Source organism: Trichomycterus rosablanca, chromosome 15 (genome assembly GCF_030014385.1).
Source record: "Trichomycterus rosablanca isolate fTriRos1 chromosome 15, fTriRos1.hap1, whole genome shotgun sequence".
Lineage (NCBI taxonomy): Eukaryota > Metazoa > Chordata > Actinopteri > Siluriformes > Trichomycteridae > Trichomycterus > Trichomycterus rosablanca.
This window is the reverse complement of record NC_086002.1, coordinates 2899007-2918326: the sequence shown is the minus strand read 5'-3', so window position 1 is coordinate 2918326 and position 19320 is coordinate 2899007. Positions and strand designations below refer to the sequence as shown.

The 19320-nt window shown below is 45.6% G+C and overlaps 1 protein-coding gene across 1 annotated transcript; it reads left to right on the top strand.

The window, feature by feature from the left end:
* Window positions 1–1336: 1336 nt before the first annotated feature.
* On the top strand, window positions 1337–14912 carry alkbh5 (alkB homolog 5, RNA demethylase). Its single transcript, XM_063009851.1, has 5 exons — window positions 1337–2329; window positions 3379–3896; window positions 8747–8827; window positions 10126–10254; window positions 14612–14912. Exons 1-5 carry the CDS (start codon window positions 2171–2173, stop codon window positions 14781–14783), a joined length of 1059 nt encoding a protein of 352 aa, XP_062865921.1. The 5' UTR covers window positions 1337–2170; the 3' UTR covers window positions 14784–14912.
* The last annotated feature ends 4408 nt before the right edge of the window (window positions 14913–19320 follow it).

Sequence of the window (19320 nt, the reverse complement as noted above, 5' to 3'; positions counted from 1 at the left end):
AAACCCATTTCTTCCTGCAAACTGTATTAGGGATACAATTTCAAGCTTTGAAAAAAAGAGTTGGTAATAACCTGACAGCAATTCTGATGTGTCATTTCTAAATAAAGGCTTTTATATTGCTACATTTCTATTATTTTCAATATAGATTTTTATAAAAAGGAATTCTCTACTTTCCACACAACAATTCCACTTCATAATGATAGTACACCATCTGTAGTTTACACTCAGTTAATATCAAAACATTCTGACGTGTTATTTAGAAATGATACATCAGAATTGCTTGATATTAACTGAGTGAAATCTACAGATTGTGTACTATCATTATGAGTGGAATTGTCTCGTGGAAACTAGAGAATTCTTTTTAATACAGTCTAGAGTTAAGATAATAGAAATGTGGCAATATAAAAGCCTTTATTTAAAAATGACACATCAGAATTACTTGATATTAACTGAGTGACATCTACAGATGGTGTACTATCATTATAGAGAGGAACTGTTTTAGGGAAACTAGAGAATTCTTTTTAATAGCAGTCTAGAGTTAAGAGAATAGAAATATAACAATATAAAGGCCTTTTTTTTTTAAATGACACATCAGAATTGCTTGATATTAACTGAGTGACATCTACAGATGGTGTACTATCATTACAAAGTGAAATTGTTGTGTGGAAACAAGTAGTCCTTTTAATAACAATAAAATTTAAAGAGCTAAGATTAACTTTTTGTTGACTTTAAATTTAAAGCAAAATAATATTGTCAGGTTATTAGCAACTCTTTTTTTCAAAGCTTGAAACTGTATCCCAAATACAGTTTGCAGGAAGAAATTGGTTTATTTAATTATTAAATTTTTAACTGATATATTTATAAATTTTTTAAATGATTTATTTACATATTTTTTAACTGATACATTTATATCTTTTTAACTGATATATATACTGATATATATTTTTTAAGTAATATATTTATATCATTTTAACTGATATATTTATATACTTTTAACTGTTATATTTATATATTTTTAAATGATATATTCATATTTTTAACTGATATATTTATATATTTTTTAACTGATACATTCCTATTTTAAGTGATATTTTTATATTTTAACTGATATATTCATATTTTTTAAGTGAACTGATGAATCTTGTGTAACTCCTGTTTCTGTCATGAATGACGTTAAATCCTAATAAATAAATAATAGCGAGTAAATGTGGTTATAATACTAAAAATACTAATAATACTTTTTTACGGTCTGATTCTTATTGGATAGTAACCCACATGTAGTGCAGTGGAGCAGTTGGCGCATGCGCACTACGGAGTAGCGTTTACCTTAACGGGAGTTTATTTTGCTGTGAGCGCTGATCTGCGGTGCACTGATTAAACACTACATTTAGAAACCGGTTTGATCGCGTTTTGTTTACACGCACATAACGGAATAGCGAAACCGAATTAGACACGAGAAGCGTTTTGATTCTGTGGTTTGTTACTCGTCAGTCAGTGTGTTGATGCTGTGGTGGCTAAATCGGCTCCCACAGCCAGCAGCCTTAAATAGCGACATGTCGTTGTTTATATCAGTTAAATGAGATGAAGTGAGATATTTTGAGTGTTTAGTGAAGATTAAAACAGCTGTCGAGTATAAACAGAGCAGACTTTTGGGGGGTTTTAATGCTTGTTGAGTTAAATAAACATAGCGGTAAGGCTACGTGTTAGCTTAGCACGCTACGCAGTTAGCACACAAGCGTGCCTTCGGTCACGTAAGTTTACCCGGATTTGTATTCACTTACTCCTGGGAATACCTGTCAATTTGAGTTTTCGAACCAACCGTCACACATCTATTTAAGCAACGAAACACAAGTTTGATTTGTTGCGCATCGTTATGTAATTCTCTACGTTTGTAAATACAATCAAACTATATTTTGTGTTTCTTTAATAGAGGACTTTCCGTATAGATCAGACTGTTAAACGTTACTAATTTAAGTACAGAGTTTGTAATTGCGACCGTTTATTCGAAAACCTAGTCTATCAGAGAACCCATGCGCACCTGACCGCACCTTTAAGCCTCTGTAAACCGTTATCAGACCGCATTAGGGGGTTGAAAACTTTTTGACCAACATGGGCACCTAAACGTTTTATTCCACCCAGTAAGGTTTCATTAGTGGCTCCGGATTAAAAAATGGCCTCTAGCGGTTTCGCTGACCTGCGCGAAAAGCTGAAGTCTATGACCCCGCACAGGGAGAACCACAACGGTTCCTCCGGGAAGAAGCGCAAGCGGCGCGACTCAGAGGACGAGCTGCGCGCTCACGAGGAGCTGCGCGCGTCCGTGGCGCTCAAGGTGAGGACGTGAACGCGCATTTGCGTTACAGACAGTTCTGCTTATTCCAGTTCCGTATAGTCGACCTGGTGACAGTATTAGTGTTTAGGTCAAGAACGTATAGTTTAAGGTGTCTGTCTGTCTGTCTGCCTATCTGGCTGTTTATCATCTATCTGTCTGTCTATCTATCTGGCTGTTTATCATCTGTCTGTCTATCTGGCTGTTTATCATCTATCTGGCTGTTTATCATCTGTCTGTCTATCTGGCTGTTTATCATCTATCTGGCTGTTTATCATCTGTCTGTCTATCTGTCTGTCTTAATCTATCTATCATCTGTCTGTCTGTCTATCATCTGTCTGTCTATCTATCTATCCGTCTATCTGTCTATCATCTGTCTGTTTGTCTATCTATCTGGCTGTTTATCATCTATCTGTTTATCTGTCTATCTGTCTGTCTGTATCATCTATCTGTCTGTCTGTCTATCTATCTATCCGTCTATCTGTCTATCATCTGTCTGTTTGTCTATCTATCTATTTATCTATCTATCTAATCATCTATCTGTGTATCTGTCTGTCTGTTTATCATCTATCTGTTTATCTGTTATCTGTCTATCCGTCTATCTATCATCTGTCTGTCTGTCTATCTATCATCTGTCTGTCGGTCTATCTATCTAGTTATCTAATCATCTGTCTGTCTGTCTATCTGTCTATCATCTGTCTGTCTGTCTATCTATCTATCTGTCCGTCTATCATCTGTTCATCTGTCTATCTATCTGTGTATCGTCTGTCTATCTAATTAACTGTTTATCTATCTATCATCTGTCTGTCTGTATGTCTATCCATCCGTCTGTCTATCATCTGTCTATCCATCTATCATCTGTCTGTTTGTCTATCTGTCCATCTGCATGTCTATCTATCCATCTATCATCTGTCTGTCTGTCCATCTATCTGTCTGTCTGTCTGTATAAAATGACACATACGTGTTAAACATGACATTAAAATCCAAATAAATAAATTATGAAAACATCCCGCTTGTCTTCACTAACCGTCACCCTGTACCTCCCACCGCAGGTGGAAAGTGGCATCACGCAGGCACATGTCTTCACGCCCGAGGAGTGCGCGCACATCGAGGCCAAGATCGACGCGGTGGTCGCCAGCGCAGACCGAGGCCTGTACCACGAGCACACGGTGGACCGCGCCCCACTGCGCAACAAGTACTTTTTCGGCGAGGGCTACACGTACGGCTCGCAGCTGGAGAAGCGCGGCCCGGGCCAGGAGCGCCTCTACTCCAAGGGCGAGGTGGACGAGATCCCCGACTGGGTGCACGAGCTGGTCATCAAGCGCCTGGTGGAGCACGGCCACATCCCCGAGGGCTTCGTCAACAGCGCCGTGATCAACGACTACCAGCCGGGCGGCTGCATCGTGTCGCACGTGGACCCCATCCACATCTTCGAGCGGCCCATCGTGTCCGTCTCGTTCTTCAGCGACAGCGCGCTCTGCTTCGGCTGCAAGTTCCAGTTCAAGCCCATCCGCGTGTCCGAGCCCGTGCTCTGCCTGCCCGTGCGCCGCGGCAGCGTCACCATGCTCAGGTGGGTGCCTTTGATAAAAAGGCTTACAGTACAGTTACAGTATATTGTCTAAGCAATAGAGGGTTAAGGGCCTTGCTCAAGGGCCCAACAGTGACAACCTGGCAGTGGTGAGGCTTGAACCTGCAACCTTTTGATTACTTGTCCAGTACACTAACCACTAGGCTATGGCTTGTCCAGTACCCCAACCACTAGACTATGACTTGTCCAGTACCCCAACCACTAGACTATGACTTGTCCAGTACACTAACCACTAGACTATGGCTTGTCCAGTACCCTAACCACTAGACTATGGCTTGTCCAGTACCCTAACCACTAGACTATGGCTTGTCCAGTACCCCAACCACTAGGCTATGGCTTGTCCAGTACCCCAACCACTAGGCTATGGCTTGTCCAGTACACTAACCACTAGACTACGACTTGTCCAGTACCCTAACCACTAGACTATGGCTTGTCCAGTACACTAACCACTAGGCTATGGCTTGTCCAGTACACTAACCACTAGACTACGACTTGTCCAGTACCCTAACCACTAGACTATGGCTTGTCCAGTACACTAACCACTAGACTATGGCTTGTCCAGTACCCCAACCACTAGGCTATGGCTTGTCCAGTACACTAACCACTAGACTATGGCTTGTCCAGTACCCTAACCACTAGGCTATGGCTTGTCCAGTACCCTAACCACTAGGCTATGGCTTGTCCAGTACCCTAACCACTAGACTATGGCTTGTCCAGCACCCTAACCACTAGACTATGGCTTGTCCAGTACCCTAACCACTAGGCTATGGCTTGTCCAGTACCCTAACCACTAGACTATGGCTTGTCCAGTACCCTAACCACTAGACTATGGCTTGTCCAGTACCCTAACCACTAGACTATGGCTTGTCCAGTACCCTAACCACTAGACTATGGCTTGTCCAGTACCCTAACCACTAGACTATGGCTTGTCCAGCACCCTAACCACTAGACTATGGCTTGTCCAGTACCCTAACCACTAGGCTATGGCTTGTCCATTACCCTAACCACTAGGCTATGGCTTGTCCAGCACCCTAACCACTAGACTATGGCTTGTCCAGTACCCTAACCACTAGACTATGGCTTGTCCAGTACCCTAACCACTAGACTATGGCTTGTCCAGTACCCTAACCACTAGACTATGGCTTGTCCAGCACCCTAACCACTAGACTATGGCTTGTCCAGCACCCTAACCACTAGACTATGGCTTGTCCAGTACCCTAACCACTAGACTATGGCTTGTCCAGTACCCTAACCACTAGACTATGGCTTGTCCAGTACCCTAACCACTAGACTATGGCTTGTCCAGTACCCTAACCACTAGGCTATGGCTTGTCCAGTACCCTAACCACTAGACTATGGCTTGTCCAGCACCCTAACCACTAGACTATGGCTTGTCCAGCACCCTAACCACTAGACTATGGCTTGTCCAGCACCCTAACCACTAGACTATGGCTTGTCCAGTACCCTAACCACTAGACTATGGCTTGTCCAGCACCCTAACCACTAGACTATGGCTTGTCCAGTACCCTAACCACTAGGCTATGGCTTGTCCAGTACCCTAACCACTAGGCTATGGCTTGTCCAGTACCCCCAACCACTAGGCTATGGCTTGTCCAGTACCCTAACCACTAGGCTATGGCTTGTCCAGTACCCTAACCACTAGGCTATGGCTTGTCCAGTACCCTAACCACTAGACTATGGCTTGTCCAGTACCCTAACCACTAGACTATGACTTGTCCAGTACCCTAACCACTAGACTATGGCTTGTCCAGTACCCTAACCACTAGGCTATGGCTTGTCCAGTACCCTAACCACTAGACTATGGCTTGTCCAGTACCCCAACCACTAGGCTATGGCTTGTCCAGTACCCTAACCACTAGACTATGACTTGTCCAGTACCCTAACCACTAGACTATGGCTTGTCCAGTACCCTAACCACTAGACTATGACTTGTCCAGTACCCCAACCACTAGGCTATGGCTTGTCCAGTACCCTAACCACTAGACTATGACTTGTCCAGTACCCTAACCACTAGGCTATGGCTTGTCCAGTACCCCCAACCACTAGGCTATGGTTTGTCCAGTACCCTAACCACTAGACTATGGCTTGTCCAGTACCCTAACCACTAGGCTATGGCTTGTCCAGTACCCTAACCACTAGACTATGACTTGTCCAGTACCCTAACCACTAGGCTATGGCTTGTCCAGTACCCTAACCACTAGACTATGGCTTGTCCAGTACCCCAACCACTAGGCTATGGCTTGTCCAGTACCCTAACCACTAGACTATGACTTGTCCAGTACCCTAACCACTAGGCTATGGCTTGTCCAGTACCCTAACCACTAGGCTATGGCTTGTCCAGTACCCTAACCACTAGACTATGGCTTGTCCAGCACCCTAACCACTAGACTATGGCTTGTCCAGTACCCTAACCACTAGACTATGGCTTGTCCAGTACCCTAACCACTAGACTATGACTTGTCCAGTACCACCAACCACTAGACTATGACTTGTCCAGTACCACCAACCACTAGACTATGACTTGTCCAGTACACTAACCACTAGACTATGACTTGTCCAGTACACTAACCACTAGACTATGGCTTGTCCAGTACCCTAACCAGTAGACTACGGCTTGTCCAGTACCCTAACCACTAGACTACGACTTGTCCAGTACCCCCACCACTAGACTACGGCTTGTCCAGTACCCCCACCACTAGACTATGGCTTGTCCAGTACCACCAACCACTAGACTATGACTTGTCCAGTACCGTAACCACTAGGCTATGGCTTGTCCAGTACCCTAACCACTAGACTATGGCTTGTCCAGTACCCTAACCACTAGGCTATGGCTTGTCCAGTACCCTAACCACTAGACTATGGCTTGTCCAGTACCCTAACCACTAGGCTATGGCTTGTCCAGTACCCTAACCACTAGACTATGACTTGTCCAGTACCCTAACCACTAGACTATGGCTTGTCCAGTACCCCAACCACTAGACTATGGCTTGTCCAGTACCCCAACCACTAGACTATGGCTTGTCCAGTACCCCAACCACTAGGCTATGGCTTGTCCAGTACCCTAACCACTAGACTATGGCTTGTCCAGTACCCCAACCACTAGACTATGGCTTGTCCAGTACCGTAACCACTAGGCTATGGCTTGTCCAGTACCCTAACCACTAGACTATGGCTTGTCCAGTACCCTAACCACTAGACTATGGCTTGTCCAGTACCCTAACCACTAGACTATGGCTTGTCCAGTACCCCAACCACTAGACTATGGCTTGTCCAGTACCCTAACCACTAGACTATGACTTGTCCAGTACCCTAACCACTAGACTTTGGCTTGTCCAGTACCCCAACCACTAGGCTACGGCTTGTCCAGTACCCTAACCACTAGACTATGACTTGTCCAGTACCACCAACCACTAGACTATGACTTGTCCAGTACCCTAACCACTAGACTATGACTTGTCCAGTACCCTAACCACTAGACTATGACTTGTCCAGTACCCTAACCACTAGACTATGACTTGTCCAGTACCCCAACCACTAGACTATGACTTGTCCAGTACCCTAACCACTAGACTATGACTTGTCCAGTACCCTAACCACTAGACTATGGCTTGTCCAGCACCCTAACCACTAGACTATGGCTTGTCCAGCACCCTAACCACTAGACTATGGCTTGGCCAGCACCCTAACCACTAGACTATGGCTTGTCCAGCACCCTAACCACTAGACTATGGCTTGTCCAGTACCCCAACCACTAGACTATGGCTTGTCCAGCACCCTAACCATTAGGCTATGGCTTGTCCAGTACCCCAACCACTAGACTACGGCTTGTCCAGTACACTAACCACTAGACTACGACTTGTCCAGTACCCTAACCACTAGACTACGGCTTGTCCAGTACACTAACCACTAGACTATGGCTTGTCCAGTACACTAACCACTAGACTATGGCTTGTCCAGTACACTAACCACTAGACTACGACTTGTCCAGTACCCTAACCACTAGACTACGGCTTGTCCAGTACACTAACCACTAGACTATGGCTTGTCCAGTACACTAACCACTAGACTATGGCTTGTCCAGTACACTAACCACTAGACTACGACTTGTCCAGTACCCTAACCACTAGACTACGGCTTGTCCAGTACACTAACCACTAGACTATGGCTTGTCCAGTACCCCAACCACTAGACTATGGCTTGTCCAGTACCCCAACCACTAGACTATGGCTTGTCCAGTACCCTAACCACTAGACTATGACTTGTCCAGTACCGTAACCACTAGGCTATGGCTTGTCCAGTACCCTAACCACTAGACTATGGCTTGTCCAGTACCCTAACCACTAGGCTATGGCTTGTCCAGTACCCTAACCACTAGACTATGACTTGTCCAGTACCCTAACCACTAGACTATGGCTTGTCCAGTACCCCAACCACTAGACTATGGCTTGTCCAGTACACTAACCACTAGACTATGGCTTGTCCAGTACACTAACCACTAGACTATGACTTGTCCAGTACCCCAACCACTAGACTATGGCTTGTCCAGTACCCCAACCACTAGACTATGGCTTGTCCAGTACCCTAACCACTAGGCTATGGCTTGCCCAGTAATAGCTTGGTCAGGTTTCTACATACTTTTGGCCACAATGATTTAATGTTTATTGTGCTTGTTGGTGCTGTGAGCTGCTAAGCTACAGTTCATCCGATTAGAAAGAAGGTGGATTGGCCGCTCCCTCGCCTGGTGCCCGGTGTTTTCAGGTGGGAGGGACGTAAGATTGGAATCGGAAGATTGACGTGCTGTTCTGTTTCAGAGATTACGCTGCCGATGAAATCACGCACTGCATCCGACCCCAGGACATCAAGGAGAGGAGAGCCGTCATCATCCTGAGAAAGTACGTAAGTGGGTGGCGGCAGTGTGGGCCTGGCAGAGAAGTGCCAGCGATGGCTTCGTTTGATGTGCGGTTTTCATAAAAGACGGGACATTTAATGAACGATCCGATTGTTAATTCTCTTCAATCTTAATTTAACTAATAAAAGGAGGAATAAAACACTCCAAAACAGTTGGGACACTTTTCCTATTGTTGTTTGGGAACCGATGACACTAATCGTTGCAGTTTTGCGAGTGGAATTTGTCCTCTTTTCTTGCTTGATTCTCCCCTCCATGCTGCGTCGTACATTTTCAGTAGGAAACGGATCTGGACTGCAGGCAGGCCAGTCAAACACGCGCACACACTGTGTCTACGAAGCCACTTTGAGTAGCACGTACAGAATGAGGGCTGACATCGTCTCGCTAAAATCAATAACAGATTTACATTTGCCTTTTACAAAACGTCCCAACATCCCAACAGCAAGGAAGTCCTGGGTTCGATCCCCGGGCGGGGCGGGGCGGGGCGGTCCGGGTCCTTTCTGTGCGGAGATTGCATGTCCTTCCCGTGTCGGTGTGCGTTTCCTCCGGGTGCTCCGGTTTCCTCCCACTGCCCAAAGACGTGCAAGTGAGGTGAACTGGAGATACTAAATTGTCCATGACTGTGTTTCTATCATGAACTCATTGGTTACCAAAGAGTGTAACCAAACATGACCTTAAGATCCTAATAAACAAACAAACAAACAATACTAGTGCACCAGTGTTTGGATTCTGAACTCCCCTGATACCGGTGGGCTGGGCGCCCCTTGGCGGGTGTAATTATCGGTGCCTGCAGCAGACAAAGTTGGCCGTTAAGTCTGCTGGGTGGGAAAAGACCCGATACGCCTGTGCAGAAGTGGAGGAGCCTGGAGATCAGGGTGTGGCTCGCATTTGAGGGAGCGTGAGACAGGCGAAGTCACCCTCCCTGGATAAGAGTCCCTGCAGCAGTAGAAGATGAATTAACCTATTCTAAATTGGGATTAGAGAGAAAAATGCAATAGAAGAGCAAAAAAAAAATCGAAGATACCAGTTCAGTGAAGTCTTTTAACACTTATAAAATGCATATAATGAAAACTATGCCTCCGTTTGCCTAGTGCATGCTACATGCTTTAAATTATATCATACGCTCGTTTTCGTGTACAATTCTTACACTTACGATGTCCAGTGATTTTCGGATCGCTTTAGAAGGGCACGCTCCGATATCAGACGCGAGCACACCGGGGTGTCCAGACTTTCACGAGGCTCCTACTCTCAGTGTCCTCAGTGTTTTTTTCCTTCGCATTTCAGGACCAGACCGGACGCTCCTCGTCTGGACACGGTCTCTCCGAGTCCCGTCTCCAGTTCCCCACCGGAGAGCCGGCGAACGCTGAAAGCCAAACGCTCGCGCCGCAAAGCCGACCCCGACGCCGCACACAGGTAGGAACGTCCGACCACACCGACCGACAGTCATGGTCAAAATCTCCACTTTTAACTTCTGTTTGTTCATCGTTTCCTCTTTTTAGCCAATCCGGTCATGTCCGGTTGGAACCTAGCTCTGTCATCACTGTCACCACCCCCACTCTGTTTGTGGAGGGCCGTGGTTGTCACGCGATAGCTTATGTTCCTCCCCCCTAACAGATACCGTCCAATCATGTGTCTTGTAGGCGCCCGGCTGGCCGATAGCACCGCTGAGATTCGAACCCATGTCTCTAGCATAATAGCCTCTTGAGTTTGAGAGTGTTGCACTATTATAACTCTCTGTGTCTGAGGGAAGTAAGGTCAGACTGGGTTTCTCATCATTGCTCCCTTGTCCAGTACCCTAACCAGTAGACTATGGCTTGTCCAGTACACTAACCACTAGACTATGGCTTGTCCAGTACCCCAACCACTAGACTATGGCTTGTCCAGTACCCTAACCACTAGGCTATGGCTTGTCCAGTACCCTAACTAGTAGACTATGGCTTGTCCAGTACCCTAACTAGTAGACTATGGCTTGTCCAGTACCCTAACCAGTAGGCTACGACTTGTCCAGTACCATAACCACTAGGCTATGGCTTGTCCAGTACACTAACCACTAGGCTATGGCTTGTCCAGTACACTAACCACTAGACTATGGCTTGTCCAGTACCCTAACCAGTAGGCTACGACTTGTCCAGTACCATAACCACTAGGCTATGGCTTGTCCAGTACACTAACCACTAGGCTATGGCTTGTCCAGTACACTAACCACTAGACTATGGCTTGTCCAGTACCCTAACCACTAGGCTATGACTTGTCCAGTACCATAACCACTAGACTATGGCTTGTCCAGTACCCTAACCACTAGACTATGGCTTGTCCAGTACCCTAACCACTAGACTATGGCTTGTCCAGTACACTAACCACTAGACTATGGCTTGTCCAGTACACTAACCACTAGACTATGGCTTGTCCAGTACCCTAACCACTAGACTATGGCTTGTCCAGTACCCTAACCAGTAGGCTACGACTTGTCCAGTACCCTAACCACTAGACTATGGCTTGTCCAGTACCCCAACCACTAGACTATGGCTTGTCCAGTACCCTAACCACTAGGCTACGGCTTGTCCAGTACCCCAACCACTAAACTATGGCTTGTCCAGTACCCTAACTAGTAGACTATGGCTTGTCCAGTACACTAACCACTAGACTATGGCTTGTCCAGTACCCTAACCAGTAGGCTACGACTTGTCCAGTACCCTAACCACTAGACTATGGCTTGTCCAGTACCCCAACCACTAGACTATGGCTTGTCCAGTACCCTAACCACTAGGCTACGGCTTGTCCAGTACCCCAACCACTAAACTATGGCTTGTCCAGTACCCTAACTAGTAGACTATGGCTTGTCCAGTACCCTAACCACTAGACTATGGCTTGTCCAGTACCCTAACCACTAGGCTACAGCTTGTCCAGTACCCCAACCACTAGACTATGGCTTGTCCAGTACCCTAACCACTAGACTATGGCTTGTCCAGTACCCTAACCACTAGGCTACGGCTTGTCCAGTACCCCAACCACTAGGCTATGGCTTGTCCAGTACACTAACCACTAGGCTATGGCTTGTCCAGTACCCCAACCACTAGACTATGGCTTGTCCAGTACCCTAACCACTAGACTATGGCTTGTCCAGTACCCTAACCACTAGACTATGGCTTGTCCAGTACCCTAACCACTAGACTATGGCTTGTCCAGTACCCTAACCACTAGACTATGGCTTGTCCACTACCCCAACCACTAGACTCTGGCTTGTCCAGTACCTTAACCGCTAGGCTACAACTGCCCTATGCTGTGCCTTCTGTCAATCCTACACTACTCAGGTGATAAGGAGAAACCCAGACGCCCTTCCCTCCCTCAGTCATGGCTGATCGTGCGCGTTAGATACCCTGCTAGGTCAGTGGCGCCACTACGATTCAAGATATTCCTGAACTCCCGGGTTCGAGGCTCGGTGTCGCCACCGGTCGGTTGGGCGCCATCTGGTGGGCAGAATCGGCAGTGCCTGCAGCAGATACAAATTGGCCACCGTATCTGCAGGGTGGGGACCGGACTATATGTGTGGGTGGGTGGGCGGGCCTTCATGCGCTGTGTAGGGACCCTGATTGGCAGAAGAGACTTGAATCAACACACAAAAACACTACAGTGATGAGGCGTACTGTGGTTGCATTGCATTAAGTTTCACATATGCGCTAGAGATGGGACGATCGATCGGCTATGAATCGGTATCGGCCGATTCTTAATCAAAATATGCTATCGGCGATCGGCCGATATTTCCTAAAAGTAGCCGATCCGATCGTGTGATATATAAAAGATCACGTTAAGTTAACAGCTCAGTGGATCGATCCAGACTTTGAGCTACGAAGCACCAACCATCACATCACCATTCATCAACCATCGTACAGAAACCATCGTGAAAGCTCTTCATGACCTAAAATAACATCATTAACGTTGTGCATCATACATACGATGTAATTTTGCTGATTGTAATATTTACTTTAAAAAGATAATTCAACCCGGTCACATCTGAGTCGATTCTATCAGCACGTTATATAAACTCCTGGTTCACTTTGGTAAATCGTAAGCGGTTCTTACTTGTGATGTAGATGAGAACAGAAAACGTTACAGAGCCAATCAGAGGCAAAAGTTTATTCATTACCAAATTCGTTAGTTCAGGATCATCTGCTGAACTTTTAGGATCAGAAAACTTTTAGCTCCTTAGACGGAACGAGTCTGACGGTCGGTTACAGATCTGTGGTAATAGCAGTTTAATGAAGCTTTTTAATGTAAGAGAGTCACACAGAATGTTCTGTAGTAGCTGGTGTTTATTTAAAACCACGACATTTAATTAATAACAGTAAACACGGAGAGATAACCGAGAAGAGAAACTTACGCTTCGCGGAAAATGAATCGACTCGTGAATCACTTGAAGCGATACAGTGAACAGATCATCTCTCTTAAAGGCACAAACACACACACACACACGCACACACACACACACACACGCACACACACACACACACACACACACACGCGCTGCTCTGGTTTATCTTCACTGTGAGGCTCTTTTTAAGGTTTTTTCAGAACTGGATAACATTAAACCTGCGTGTGTGTGTGGTCAGTTAGACTAATGAAATATGTCTGATGTTGTTGTTTGATGTACTTTATTTACTGCTACCCCCCCCCATCGGAATCGGCTATCGGCCGATATCCCTGAAAGGAGATCGGAGATCGGAATCGGTGCCAAAAACCCCGATCGGTACGTCTCTAATACGCGCCATGAACCAATCAGATTTAACATCATTAAACAAGTTTATTTCTCAATTATTTGTCATTATACCACTAGCACTGCTCATTGTCTGCATGTTCTCTCTGTAGCTCGGTTACGGCTCTCAAACTCAAACTCAAAAGAAGCTTCACTGGCATGACAAATAAGGACATTCGTATTGACAAAGCAAGTTAGAGAGAAATAATAAAAATAACAATAAAAAAGAACAAATATATATACAAAACAGTTACATGTGCAAAAATATAAAATAGAATAAAATATTAATAAAAACAGTGCAAAATAATAACAATAAAAATGATAATATTTACATTAATGAGGTAATTACAGATTGTGTGCGTGTGTGTGTGTGTGTGTGTCGCTTGCTCTCTCCGCGATACTGAAAGTGATTTGAATATCGATAATAAACAGCTCTTATTATGAATGATTGATTCCCTCTACTGATGGAAGCGGGATGGTTGAATTACAGCCGATAAGAACTGCACAGAAATATAAATATATATATAACGGCTCCCAGAGGCGCGACTCGGTTCCTCTTGTTCATTTTAAAGAGCCGTTCAATGGAATCGGATCGTTCGCGAACGACTCGTCACTATAGGCAACGCACGCAACCCGCGTTGACGTTGTAGCGTGGGGAAAGGGGCGTGTGAGACAAATTTTGATGTTTGAGGCGGCTAATGGAATACATTTTCATGATAAGTTGACTTTTTTGTATTTAAAATGTATTTCATTTTCAATATCAGTAACGTTAGAATATTTTTGACGGCACCCCGGTTGAGAAAGGCTGGGTTAGGGTACTAAGGAGAAGTACACGTGTAAAGAAGGCGTGCTCTCCTCGGATGCAGATTCGAATCTGACCGCTTCATCTGAGCTGAGGCTTCCGAATCACCTCAACCACAGCATGTCCATTATTCGAGAAAAAGCAAGCAGGCGTACACGATCGTTCGTTCATGCTGGACGACCCCAATGACCCACTGATTTCCCCTCCCTTCTTTCCAGGCCCCGGATCTTAGAGATGGACAAAGAGCAGCACAGGCGCTCGCTCGTCTCGCACCAGAGCCGCCACGACGACCACAGCTGGGAGAACTCCTGGAGGAGATTCGAGCACCCCTCACAGTCTACACACACCCGCGCGGAGTCCGGACGCAGAGTCAAGATGAGGCGCCACTGAGGGTCTCGGACCGCCACTAACGAAACTCTGACAGCGCGGCTCCCCGAGACTGAATGTATTATTTTTTTTTTTTTAGAGCTTTGAGCCGATTCGAAGCTGCTCTTCCGACACACAGAACTCGGGGGGGGGGGGGGGGGGGGTACACGTTCATATCCTGCTCGATATCGTTTATTGTTACCCATGCTTTTTGAGGCTGCTTTTGTACGCTGGCACCTTAAGTCTGATGAAAAAAGGAGGATGTCTCTCGCAGTGTTTCCTTATAGTCCCGATTAAAATGTGTGTAGACGAACGACACTTATTTCTGGGTTTTTCTCTGGCCTGCGCAAAACCTGCGCTGGCTCACTTCTTCTACAGGTGTGAAGCAGCCGGGCCACTTCTTTTCACCGGTCAGTGGCGGATTCTTTCTCCCTAGGAAAAAACATTGAACTAATCTCAGCACTGGAGTGACACTGACATGGCAGGTGCAGCAGTGTTGTTGGGATTATTCAATGAATACTGTTTACACACATTGTGGCTCGGTGGGTAGCACTGTCGCCTCACAGCACGAAGGTCCTGGGGTTCGGTTTGCATGTTCTCCCCGTGTCTGCGTGGGTTTCCTCCCACAGTCCAAAGAACATGCAGTCAGGTTAATTGGAGACACTGAATTGCCCTATAGGTGAATGTGTGTGTGTCCTGCGATGGACTGGCGTGTTACTGTGTGCCTTGCGCCCATTGAAAAGCTGGGATAGGCTCCAGCACCCCCCTGAAACCCTGATTGGATAAGCGGTGAAGAAAGTGAGTGAGTGTGAGACCTTGAGGTGCTTAAAATCCCAACAAAGCTGCACCTGCTACACTCCCAGCAGAACAACGTTTTAAAGTCCATCCTGATCAAATTCTAGGCCTTTTCCCCTTCCAGTTTAGTCATTTCCAATTCCCACAACTCCCCCGACGCATGTAGTTGATTCTAACACGGAGTCTTGCTATACACTAAGTGTGCGTCTACTCGGCCAGACAGCAGAGGTCGCTGTAGGTCGTTGCAGGGCGATGAGGAGAAACTCTCGTGTTCCCCCAAGCACCTGGCCAGGCTGGTAGCACAACTGAGACATGAACTCGAAAGCACAAACTCTCAGCAGTGATGGGCAAGTGCTTAGACCGACGCACCACTCGCGTGTCCCCAGATTCCATGTGTCCAAGCACCAGCCCACCGTCGCTGAGTCCTGGGTTTGAATCTTACTGAAATGAGCAGCTCACTCAGGTGCTCTACGAAATCAAACGAACAAACAAGGCCAGATTAGCAGGTAACCACTGTGTAGGAATCCGCTGACGTCCTGTAAATAAAGGAACGTCGGAGTTGTTGCTAGCCTGCGACTCTCCTCATGCGGTGTGGGAGTCATACTGGTAACTGGTGCAGTCGAACTGGTAATTAATGGGAAAAACGTCAAAGCACCCTAAATCGAACACACTGGGGAGACTAATATTACGTATTAAATGTGCTATAATCTCTTTCATATGCCACATTTTGTGTTTCACAGATGTTCGTTTCGTCTGAAGGATGTCGATTACCTCAGATTCACTTAAAAGCAAATAAACAACGGAATTTGACCTGGGGGGTGTACAAACTTTTGCATACGTCTGTATAACTGAGAGCCACAGTCTGCCTCAGCTGATAACACACAGTTATTTTATAACCTGCAGTTTTTCCTTTAGCAGCAGTAAACGTTACTTTTAGCCCCTGAGTGGGGACGGGAGTGTGCCCTAGTGGTAGACTAATAATCAGAAAGGTCGCTGGTTCAAGCCCCACCACTGCCGGGTTGTCACTGTTGGGCCCTTGAGCGAGGTCCTTAACCCTCAATAAGCTTGAATTGTATTCAGTGATGAGTGTAAGTCGATATAGCACCTCTGAGGATTCTATCTCTGGATTCAAACAGTAGTGGGCTAGTATAATTCACTTCAATATTTGTAGGCAGTTGTAGCCTAGTGGTTAAAGTACTGGACTAGTAAGCAAAAGGATCGCTGGTTCAAGCCACACCACTGTCAGGTTGCCACTGTTGGGCCCTTTAGCAAGGCCCTTGACCCTCAATTGCTTAGACAGTATAATGTCACAGTACTGTAAGTATGCTAAATGCCGTGAATGTAAATCCGACGTGCACATCAGTAAGGAGAAACTGAAACCATTTGAGGTCTGAACAGCCCCTCTTTCAGTCATGAAGTATCTACATTTAAACCTATTACATGATTTATTCGTGTGTAGGGAGCAGACTGTAACTTGATATTCCCAAAGCGCAATGCTATCGCCACCAAACTTCACAGTTCAAAGGAGGATGTGTCGTTTCAGAACGTTCACCGTTTTCCTCGCCGTGGACACATACTATAGTGAACGTGGACGTTCCCCTTTTTCTTCCTTTTAGCGCGTCCAATTACCCGATTGCGTCACGCTTCCTCTCCACCAATGCCGATCCCCGCTCTGATTGAGGAGAACGAAGCTAACCCACGCCCCCATCGAGATCCCAGCTCTGGTCCCAGCGTGTGTTTTTACCGCTGCGCCACATGAGCGTTTTGCTTTTGCAAACGTGTTTTGCTTTTGCACCCTTTTTCACACCGCATGTCGTGCTCTTTCTGTGATTTTTGCAGGATTCCCACTCTTAGTGAGAGTAACAACAGTACCCAATTTCATTTATTGGGTTTCTTTATTATTATTATCATATTTCCTTAACTCTGTTTTTTTATTTTATTTCCCTTTTATTACATTTACATATCCAAAGCGACTTACAGTACAGTGACAGTGTACAGTCTAAGCAATTGAGGGTTAAGGGCCTCGCTCAAGGGCCCAACAGTGGCAACCCTTTTGATTACTAGTCCAGTACCTTAACCACTAGGCTACAACTACAGTAACTTGACATTCCCAAACCATAATGCTACCGCCACCAAACTTCACGGTTCAAAGGAGAATGTGCTGTTTCAGAACGTTCACTGTTTTTCTCATAGTGAACGTCGAGGTTTTTTGTTTTTGAACGTCCTTTGCTGTTGCATTTGGAGTCTTTATGACCTTTTTTCACACTGCATGTCGTGCTCTTACTGTGATTTTTGCAAGATTCCCACTCTTAGTGAGAGTAACAACAGTACCCAATTTCCTTTACTGTAGATTGATGAACACTTAGAATCCCATAGGGTCCCTAGAAATGTTATTTTTATTAATGAATATTCACATTTACCCTCCACACCTTAAATCCTGAATATGGAGACGTCATTAGTACAAAGAACTTCGTCCCTGTTATATCCTGCTAATAATAATAAGTCATTAGTTTGTTTTTAAGACATGAAACGTTGAACGTGTGTCATTTGTTTCGGCAGATTGTGTTTTTTGGGAGTTTTGAGAACATTTATGTTGAAAATAAATATTTGTAAGAGTGCAGCTTTTTGCAGCTCTGTATAAATGTTTCTCTGAAGGAAATATGAACGTTTGAAAGGTTTGATGTGTTTATTTAATTTCATGGTTTCAGAAACCAGCGTTGGTCGTCCGGCTCCATATAAGTTTCACTTGAAATGAAAACTTGTTAATGTCATGCCAGCCAATATTATGCCAGATTAGATTCCCTGTAGTATCTCAGTCCTACCAAAATATCATGACCTTCGTGTAATAAACACTTGTGATCTCTAATGAGAAACGTCTGGGGGAAGTCTTGGTAAAAATTGGTTTTAAACAGCATTGAGGTGAAGTGTTGTGGAAGATTAATCCAAAGCAAGCAAAACAACATCAAACTTTAGTGAAGATGCCTTTTAAATGCTTTCAGAAATAGGCTCATCATTTGCTTTCGTTCTCTCTGATTCCGTCACACGGTTACACTGATCAGCCATAACATTAAAACCACCTCACTGTCCATTTTATCAGCTCCACTTACCATATAGGAGCACTTTGTAGCTCTACAATTACTGACTGTAGTCCATCTGTTTCTCTGCATGCTTTGTTACCCCCCTTTCATGCTGTTCTTCAATAATCAGGACCACCACAGGACCCCCACAGGACTTGTTCTGGTATGAGTGGATCAGACACAGCAGCGCTGATGGAGATTTTAACCACCTCACTGTCACTGCTGGACTGAGAATAGTCCACCAAACAAACATATCCAGGCAACAGCGCCCCGTGGGCAGCGTCCCGTGACCACTGATGAAGGTCTAGAAGATGACCGACTCAAACAGCAGCGATAGATGAGCGATCGTCTCTGACTCTGACACGGTGTTTAAACACTCCAGCAGTGCTGCTGTGTCTGATCCACGAGCAGGAGGGGGTCATAATGTTATGCCGAAAGGCACTTGGTACCAGGTTATTAGGTAACCCTAATAAAGTGCTCGATTAGTGTGTATTAATACCCTTGGTTTTGGAATGGTGTGTCTAAAAACCTCATGCTCAGGAGTCCAAATACTTTTGACCCGGCGTAGGCAAACTGACCTGAAAAGTATGTAGCAGAGACGTAAGTACCGCCTCTGTCGAAAACGACTCAGCATTGGTCCAAATCCACGCCAATCAAAGCGTCTCGTCCAATCAGGACAGCGGGGTGAC

Excerpts from the sequence above, each read along its gene's own strand:
- alkbh5 (XM_063009851.1), top strand. The coding sequence starts at position 2,171 with ATGGCCTCTAGCGGTTTCGCTGACCTGCGCGAAAAGCTGAAGTCTATG. Across the intron at positions 3,897-8,746 it reads GGCAGCGTCACCATGCTCAG|AGATTACGCTGCCGATGAAA; the intron begins GTGGGTGCCTTT and ends GTTCTGTTTCAG. Across the intron at positions 10,255-14,611 it reads GACCCCGACGCCGCACACAG|GCCCCGGATCTTAGAGATGG; the intron begins GTAGGAACGTCC and ends CCTTCTTTCCAG.